The 10,149-nt window shown below is 33.4% G+C and overlaps 1 protein-coding gene across 1 annotated transcript; it reads right to left on the reverse strand.

Annotated features, from left to right (window-relative positions):
- Positions 1-854: 854 nt before the first annotated feature.
- Positions 855-2,435, reverse strand: LOC111408006 (transcription repressor OFP1-like). Its single transcript, XM_023037746.1, has one exon. It carries the CDS (start codon positions 2,218-2,220, stop codon positions 1,006-1,008), a length of 1,215 nt encoding a protein of 404 aa, XP_022893514.1. The 5' UTR covers positions 2,221-2,435; the 3' UTR covers positions 855-1,005.
- Between the last annotated feature and the right edge of the window lie 7,714 nt (positions 2,436-10,149).

Genomic DNA, 10,149 nt, shown 5'->3' on the forward strand with positions numbered 1-10,149 from the left:
TTTTTTACAAGGTGTCCTATTCTAGACTAATCCTTGGGTCTGTGATCCGGCCCCTCTTCACACAGTCCGGTTAATCGCAGGATGTGCCTCCAACTGGCCAGGGTCCGAGCGCTCCCCACCTGGTCTGACAAAGTGCCAAGCAAGCCAATCTAAGTTGCACCTTGCCTTCCAAGAATAATCCTTGCCTTCCAAGTTCCCACTTGCCTTCCAAGAATAAATCCTTGCCTTCCAAATGTTCCCTTGCCTTCCAAGAATAAATCCTTGCCTTCCAAGAGCCCCATGTTTCGAACTCACGACCTCTGCTCTGCCAGATTTGACAGCGTCCGTCCTTTGCCAGTGGAGAAGTGCCGTGGGGGCGGAAGGCAACCCACTTTCTTGTATATGTCATAGAGTAAAGACAAAATAATAATTCCTCAGAAAAGGATAGGAGGATTGAATTAAGTCATTGAAAGATGATAAAATGTTTGTGATATTTTTTTTATTTTTTTTTTATTTTTTCTAAATACTGTCTCAGAGGGTGTTTGACTTCCATTTTTAAAGAAAATTGAATTTTAAAATAGTAGATTGATGGAGAATATGTGGGTGAATTTTTTTTTTTAATAAATGTAATTTTATTTTAATGAAAAATGTGTAGTTGAAAAGAAGAAAGAGAGAGAAAAAAATATATTTTTAGAAAAATGGGAATCAAACGGGACCACAATCTGTGGGTAATTTTCCAAATAAACATGTTTATCACAAGATGTCGTTGTTTATTAGATGCATTTTGGTCTACATTCAATCTTGAAATAGATTTGCTAACAATACTAATTTAGCATATATTCATTATAATAGAAAATATATTTGAGGCAGTATAATGAACGACAATTTAGTTAATTTTTTTTCTTCGTACTACAGTTGAATCTCTACTGCTCTAGCCTCTAAAGAGAGGCTGATTATTTAATTAGAGTACTCTACAATCTACCCAAAAAAAAATAATAATAATAAAAAAATAAAAATTACAAGAGTTCAAATATCAATAATATCAAACCAAATCTGCCTGAACACTTTGATGATCAGATCATGATATTCATCAGAATTGAGGGTAAGATAGCAAGCAAGAAGTTCCTCCAAATCCTTTGATGCTCTGATGTTGTTCTCCACAATCATCTCCACCATTGATTCCCTAAAATCTCTCTGTGGATTCTGAGATGATTTCACAATTGCAAAACTCTGTGATACACTTCTTCTTGAGCTCGAACTTGAAGTAGACACTGTACTTTTACGACCCCGAACTCTCAGGCTCGCTGCAAGCCTAGGAGAATTAGTCCTCAGTTTGAGACCTGGTGAATTCCCTGGAAATCTTCGGACAGGACTTGTAGTAGTCTTATGTTGTTTGGGAGAAGTTCTCAGAATGTCCTTCTTGACAACCTTAACAGAAAGGGATCCGAATGCATTTTTTTCCTCAAATTTGGCTGAGGTTCTGAGAATCTTGGTCGGGTTATTAGTCTCTGTCGGTTTTGTTTCCTTTTTCGTATCGCCTGTTTTACTCTGCCTGGTGATGATTGGAGGAAGATTTTCAAAACCATCGAACTTGTGATTAGCAGCATCAGATTTTGTGTCGAATGGCTTTCGATTTTCCATGTCAATAATGATATCGTTCTCAGTTCTGCAGGTTGACCGTGAAAGCATGGCATCAAATGTATCCCTGTCTGAACCATATTCGGGCAAGAGAGATTCGTTCCCGGACGATGAACTACCATTTTGTGAATTTGGGTACTCTTCGGGAGTTGAATCTGGTTTAGTCCACACGGATTGGACATTGGATTCACATCTGCAACCCGCTGAAATGGACGTGTTGGTGACGAGCCTGGAAGAAGGCCGAACACTAGAATTTCTGATCCTCATCGTGCTTTGTCTCCTCCTGGATGATTTTCTTGGCGGTTCTGTATATATTTTTTCGCAAACTTGTGTAATGGATGATGGATTGGTATAGAATGTGAGATTATTTGGTTCCGGAATAAGATCTCTAGTGAAATAATAAGATTTTCTTTGGTCAGAGAGGTGAGATATTTGACTGTTTATTGATGGCTGAATTGGTTGAGCAACTGATGATGATGTATTTTGCTGTTTTTTCTTGGAGGGGTTTGCATTTTTCCAGTTTCTGGTCTTGTTCATATCTTTGAGCTTGTAGAACCAGGCTTTTGGTAACATATCTGATAATCTGAACCTGTAATTGCCCATCTTTTGTGTAACTTCTTCAATTCCTGGGCTCTATGGCTATGCGGCTTCCAGAAAAATGGTCGACTCCATGCCTAATCGAGTAGATAGTCGAAACTGTTCGCCCTCGTCCCTTGAGAGTACAATTTTTATCCAAGGATGGGACGAAATATTGGGAGATGAAGACTCTGCTTCTTTATGGAGTTTTTTTTTAGTTAGAAGCTTTTGAAAGTGAGTATGGCTGATAAATAGAACGATGGTGAATTTGATGGGGGCAAAATGGGGGCCACAAATGGAAGAAAAATGAGTCACAAGCAAATGGCACAGGGACAGTGGTTGGATTGTTGGTTTACCTTTTGATATATATTATGATTAGTTTGAGCTTATTCAAATTATGCACTAATTGTCCTTAATGATTCCCCCAAATCAAAGTCTTGATGGACTTTGAAAGTCAATAATAATGATAAAATGTAGTACTAAATCAACTCAACAATTATTGATATAACTTTATATTCCATAAACATCTTGATTTTACATAATAATAAAGCTAAAATGGAGTAAACTAAATAATTATTTATAACTTTATACTCGATAAATTTCTTCAATTTATGTCTTTTTGTCGTGTGTTTAAGTTACAAGTCATTTATAGTCGCACTTTATATGTAACACGGCAAATATGTCTAAAAATATCCAACGCCATCGTGCAAATCATGCGAAAAGTTCACTGAAAGAATAAAGATCCAATGATCTTTAAGCTGCCAAAACAATCTTTGGTTTCAATAAAATCGACAAGAATCGAATGTGTACAAGCAGTAGGTTAATGGACTTTAATGAAGGGGGGAAAAAAATGAAATCTGTCTTGAACCAACATACCTATGGAGAGGGTTCAATTGGGTTCAGCCATGGTCCCCTCCCCTACCATTGACCTTGGATGAAAACACAAAGAAGTGTCTAGTCTCTCTCACGTGTTGGGGACCAAATTAATTACTGCTTAGTAGGCTCATGTCACCACTCTCTTTTTTTTAACTATTGCTGTATTTTTATGGAGGAATTTTCTATGCATTTTCAGCCTAACCTCCATATAAGAGAAGTTGAATAGAGAATGAGGGTCAACTTTAGGAGTATTTATAAATTGTGGATTCTCATTGAATATTTAATCTCAGACTCATTCAGCCCAAAATTTCGTGATATCAGTATTTGAGAGAAAAATAAAACTGTCCAATCATCTTTCATATGTTAACTATGATCAAAGTTGGCTCAACTTTATTTATTTATTTTTTTTTTTTTAATGAGGTGTCCCAACTTGTGTCAGACTATATATTATCGTCCCTGAACCTCCGGCCCCTTAACTGCTCAGGGAGGTAAATCGCAGGATGTGCCATTGTTGGTTCCAAGGTTCCCACATGACTTTTACTCCTTCTTCAAAGGAAGCCTCCTCCATGGTGATTAATTCACCAATAATTCCTCCTTAAACACACACACAAATGGTGATTAGAAAAAAGAGTCAAAATTGAAGGGGAAAGGAAAAAAAAATCAACAACGGAAGGTAATGTTGAAAATCAATTTTTTTTTTGAAGTTTCGAACATAATTATTGACAATAATATCATTAATTATCCCATACGCAAAATCGTCAGCAATTATCAATGATAGTATTGTCAAAATCAATTGCGCTTCAATCATTTTAATTTTCTTTCTTCCCTACTAGTATAAATTAATGTGTTTGTGTACAACTCTTTTTCCTAATATCTTGTGCTTCAAAATTTTTATCACATTTATATAAATATTCTCAAATATCCACTATTGATGGAATATCTGGCTCAAGACTTTCATTGAATATATTTACATTTAGTATGCAAAAGGAATATGTTGAGTCTCGTGTACACGTATTAAAGAAACCAGAGATGAAAACAAAATGTAAGCGTAGAAATACTAAGCATAAGAGCGTTCTAAAGAAAATATATGTAACCACAGGGGCAATAGAAAACCGACCTTTCACCTAAATTCTCAAACTTAATTTGAAACGAAGAATTCAGATGCTGTTAATAAAAGCAATACCCATACCAAGTTACAATATTGTTCACTTTTTTATAGTTGTAGAAACCCAAAAAACTAAAAATAAAAATAAAAATAAATTGAAAGAGAGAGAGAGAAGACTCAATGGAGAAAATTACAAAGAGAATTAGAGATGAGGACAGATTTTATCGCACAGTTTGGACTAACAAGATTAAAATGATGAGAGAGTTAGGACATTTCCAACGTTGCACCAAATTTTGCACCATTTTACGCCAAATTTTTCACTAAATCTTGCACCAAACCAAAATTTTCCTCCAATCATTACATCAAAATTTATACCAAATGAACAGTGCTTTTTTATTTTATTCATTCTTTCGATTTTTGAAAATGTATTTATTTTTAAAAATTATTTATTTATTTATTTATTTTATAACTATATAAATTACTAAATTATAATTTCGTTAATTTAACAAATATATTGATCACTAAATTATTAACGTGTCTTATATATTATGTTAAATTGACAAAAATATTTGATTATGTTATTAATTTATGATAAACAATTACGTTAAAGTTACAAAAATAATAAACGTTAATAATATGAACTTTACATTAAATTAAATTTTAAACGTAAACTTTACGAATTAAACTTTACGTTAAATTAACAATTACGTTAATTATTATTGATTATATTATTAAAAATAATAAACTTTAATAATATAATTAATAGTATAATTAATTAAGTAATTATCATCATCATCATCATTATCATTATCATTATCATTATCATTATATCATTATTATTATTATTATTATCATAGAACAAAAATGACACAAATATCCTTTACTATTATCTTTGAAAAATGAAAAATAAAGGCAAAATGAACATTGCATCATTTGGTGCAAAAAATGGCGTAATATGGTGCAACACTATTCATGTTGCACCATTTTGCACCAAAATTTGGTGCAATTGTGCAATGGTTGGAGGAAGTTTGCACCAAAATTTGGTGCAATGGTGCATCCATTGGAGATGCCTTTATGACTCTATATTCCGCCGATTAAGTATCAACGATTTGATTAATCCAACAACTAAGATCTTTTTTTGTGCTAGCACAATCCACTTCAAGCCCCAATAGCCTATCATTAGCTAACACATAGCCATTATTGAGTTACTGTGCCACATCATTGCTACCACTTTAAGTGAATAATTAGTCATGTTTTCGACATTCTTCACTTGCTTCATGTAGGAGTATCAACGAGTCGAGTTGAACCGAAATTTGAGGCTTGGGTAAAATGATCGAACTTTTTTACGGCTTGAGCCTTTTGCTCAGCCAAAAAAATTAGGCTTAACCCGAGCTTTTGGCTCGGACAAGTTCGATTAATTTTTTATTTATTTATGAAGAAGGCAGCCTCTGTTGCCTTTAAAATTTATTTATTTATTTGTATTTATTTGTAAATATAAGCTTGTGAGCTCGAGCCAGGGAGCTACAGGGGCCGGCTTAGGATTTGCCCGGCACCCCAAAATAGGGCTCGACCCGAGCCTCGAGCCGGACAGGGTCGAGCTTTTTTCGAGCCGAGTCACGGGTAGCCCAAATCAACAAGCTCGATTGACATTCCTGCCAATCATCATTGCCAATTTACCTGCATGAAAACAATAATCATTATCTATATGTAAAGTCGGTAAATGAGCTTTAAACTTGTGAACAGATAACACTTACGGTAACAAATTAACTTCCTCTATAACTAAATTTTCTCTAGATATTTCACTTCAAAATACTTAACCTCAGTAGTTCACAAGGTAACTAAGAGTCGAAGTAGAAACTTCCAAGATAATCTCATATGATAAAGAAATAAGATAGACTTCTTCTAATCTTTATTTTCAGTAAAATCAGTCTACATAACCTTTAAGTGTTATTTGTTAATGTATCACTTCTTTTTCAAACACTAAACCTATGTTTAATGTCCCAACTAGATGCCTAAGTAACCACTTGAAACAATCCCAATGTAGCTACCAGGATTATAATTGTGCTTAAAGAAGCTAAATCAGGTTTTGTTGTTATAAATGCATAATCTATCCAATTGCATTTGCATAAGACACATCACCCATTTCTTCTTTAGTTTTAGGGGATCATGCAGAAGATAAGCTCACTAGTGCTACTAATGGTATAGTAAGTATTAACTGATTTAGAAAAATCCATTCCAAATTTAGTTACCATATCTAAATAAGCCTTTTGAGTAATAGCTAACCTATTATCAGACATACTTCTTTCGATAACAATTCCAAGAAATATTCTAGATATTTCAAATCAGACTCAGATTTAAAAAATAATAATAATAATAAATAAATAAAATTCATTTTTGTGATGTCACTCTTACTTTAACTAGCTAGTAACATGTCATGAACACATAACAATAAATAAGCTTTACACCCATTCTTAGAGTTTTAGTACAAACACGCATTTTATTCACTTTTTTTGAAGTTAATTTTAATCACATATTAATAAATTGTTTTACACTATAGCATAGGTCTTTGTTTTAGTCCATATAATGAATTCTTAAGAAAGAAATGTAATTTAGATTTGCTCTTCATCTCAAACCCTTGTTGTTGGTCGCAGAAATAAACTTAGACACCAATATGCATAAAAGTAATGAAGTACACTAAAATTTTTAGCCCCCTAGGATTCACTTATCACTTCGTATTATCTGGATATAAAGAACCAGTCAAGATATGATAAATCAGTCATATCTTTGTAGCAACTGAATTTTTTTTTTTTTTAACATAAACTTTAATTAGAAGTTGTAAAACAAAATGACAGAAGTAAAGGTGTGGATAAATGGGAGGATGAGAGAAAGAGAGAAAAAGAATATCAATGATATAGAATTCCAATAAGTAAGGTCTACGAGTCATCTCATAAAAGACAGTGTAATAAAACATCAATACTAATTGATTCATCCATACTTAAATATTAAATGAATCAAGAAAAAAATAAAGAGCTTGGAGCCAATAAGACTAAGAAGAATAATTGAAAGAAAGGAAATCAATTAGTTATTCGTCAAAGTTTCATTTATTCAACAACCAGAATTAAATGCGGATCTATAGCTCGGAGACGTAGAACAAAAATTCGTTTATTTGCCTCAAGCTTTCGAGGGGCTCGTTCAAGACTCACTCGAACTATTACTCAATAGAAAATAAGAGCTTTGGTTTCGGCTCATCGAGATAGGGATAAGCAAAAGAGAAATTTTCGTCATTTGTGGGTTCCTCCGCAAGGTTCATCCACAGAGAGTGAGTCAAGGCCTAAGATCAGGCCAAAAGGCGTAGTCGATGGACAACACGTGAATATTTCTGTACTACCCCTTGTTGGTCCCGAGGGATGGAGGAGGCTAGGTCAGACAATAAGTTCTTTCAAAATTGACTATTTGTCCCTCTGTTAGAGGTGTTCCAGAAATGTCTGCGATCAAGTAAATAGTTCTATGAACGAATGGATTGTATCGACTTGGAAAATGGAAAGATTTGTAAAAGTTATACATTTCGTCACCACTTTGTGGAAAATAGTTCGGTGTTTTGCTTAAAAAATAAAATATGAAACTTCATACACCTTAAAGATCATAGGACGAAAAGAGATTTTTTGAAGACCTTATGTTCATTATGCCTAGCATTGAATGGACTAGTATTAACCTTATCGGTATCTCAAATCAATGTATGGGGTCTGTTTGGTACCTAAATGGGCACCAAAGTCGGACCGAACCATTTGTCAATGGAATGCCAATCCTTGGGCTTTATTTGTAAAGTCTCTATTCCTTAATAATCAAAGCCCAAAGATCTATAAATTAGCCCATGCTTGACTAGCCAAGCAGACAAATGACTCTGCATCTTTTTTATCTCCCGCATTTTTAGCTAGAATATTTCACATTATCGATCAAATTTATGAAGATTCGCCCACTACTTGTTATTCTGTACAATACAAATGAATCCTATCTAATTCAATAATTCGTGAGAAGATACTGAATTTTTATATTTGAAAAAGTTTTCAGTAGGGATCTCTGAAGTAGATGGCGGTTGATAAAGTAATCCTTGATCATAATTTCCAGTATTCATACTGCGTCCAACATGAAACTTGTGATTGGTAGTAAGAGTCAACAACATGAAAACTTTGTTCGAAATTATCCCTTTCCTTATCGGGCTCGGGACTAAAAAAATGGTTGGGACAAAAAACATCCATCTCGTTCATACTTTGGATACCCGTATAACCATCGAAGGCTGTTGAAGTGACTAATTCCTGGAAATTAGGAGGCGTTGAAAACAAAGAAATTGTTGGAGTTCTCATTCCTATCTAGTCCCAACATTCTTGATGTTAAGAAAAGATCTCTTGCAGGAAGGTTAATGCTTAGTCAAAAATCTCTACTCACTATATTGAGCTTTCACATAAGTGATTAAAGCTCTATATCCACTTAAAAAACAAACAATATTCAAGGTTACAAACAATACTCTAAGTAAAATAAGTAAATCCTTCAAAACCTATTTCTTTTTTAAAACACTTTTTGAACCTGAAAATTACACTAAGACACCGTTTGACCCTCATTAATTTTCATTCCATTCTATTCCATTTTTCTCTATCCTATTTTTAACGACACAATTTTCTATAAAATAATATTACACGTAAACCAAAAACTTTTCTTTCATTTTCAACCATTCATTTTTTTTAAAAGATACTAATCTACCCATTTACATTTATACAAAATGGGGGCCAAACAGGGGCTAAGTATCAGAGGACACTGTTCACCAAGAACAGTTAAGACCATATCTAATTGTATATATCTATTTACACAAAAATCTAACCAAAAAAATAATAATAATAAGGAAAACAAAGAGAAGAAGAAGAGAGAAAATGGAAACCCTAATCTTTATCTCATATTGGAGAGAGATGTATATAAATGAGATATGATTAATACCCTTCCATCAATGGCTATTAATATGCTAGCTATTTTCATCTTAGCAATTAAAATCACAACAAAAATGTCGCATTTCTACAATTACAAGATTAGTACCTGGAAAACAAACTTGATTAGAGCAAATTAAGAGAAAATTACCTAGTACCCTACTTCTCAAGTTTACAATTCAAAAATAAGGGGATGAAGTTTAAAATTTAAAAATTAGGTGGTAATTATCTATTTTTAAATTAATAAATACAAATTTATTATGCTAACTGTTTATTTATGAGATCTAATCTGGATTGCCCACATTTTTCAACTGCACATTACTTGTCATACCACGTCTCTCTCTCTCTCTCTCTACGTACTTATCCATGTTATTCAAACCATATCATTCTCTCTACCATACGAAAAACCACATTTCTCTCTTTCTACAATACAAAAACCACGTCTTTCTCTCTACCATATAACTCGCGTCTCTTTCTCTACCATTTTCAACTGCACAATACATCATCATACAACTCCCAATCGTCGCCATTATCATCGAAGATTCATCGTGAAATAGCCTATTACATTTTAGTTTCAACTATGGTTGTTTTTAAAATGGTTAGAACTTGTAGTGTTGATATGAATATAAAGGAGAAGGATAAAGGAAAGAGGAAAATAGTTGTTGGAGGTTTTTCTTCTACAAAGAGTCAAAATGTCGGCTTCCAGCTAGAGATCCGTGTAGAAGGTGAAATCTGATTTTATGACCTGATTTGTGAGTTTTGTGACCTGATTGGGGGTATTTTGTGGTCTATTTTTGGTATTTTGTAATTTGAAGGTTTCGTGACTTATTTGGTGTATTGTTTGATTGATTATTATCCATGTGAACTTAATATGTTTTTTAAAGTGTGTTGGATTGTTCGTGAATGTAATACTTGTTGTGACTATCTACTGTTATGTGTTATGATTTTGGAGAATTTGTGACCAACTATTTATGATCTAAATATGGATATGTTGATCACAGT

Source organism: Olea europaea, chromosome 13 (genome assembly GCF_002742605.1).
Source record: "Olea europaea var. sylvestris chromosome 13, O_europaea_v1, whole genome shotgun sequence".
Classification (NCBI taxonomy): domain Eukaryota; kingdom Viridiplantae; phylum Streptophyta; class Magnoliopsida; order Lamiales; family Oleaceae; genus Olea; species Olea europaea.

Coding starts and splice junctions, on each gene's coding strand:
- LOC111408006 (XM_023037746.1), bottom strand. CDS start 2,220: ATGGGCAATTACAGGTTCAGATTATCAGATATGTTACCAAAAGCCTGG.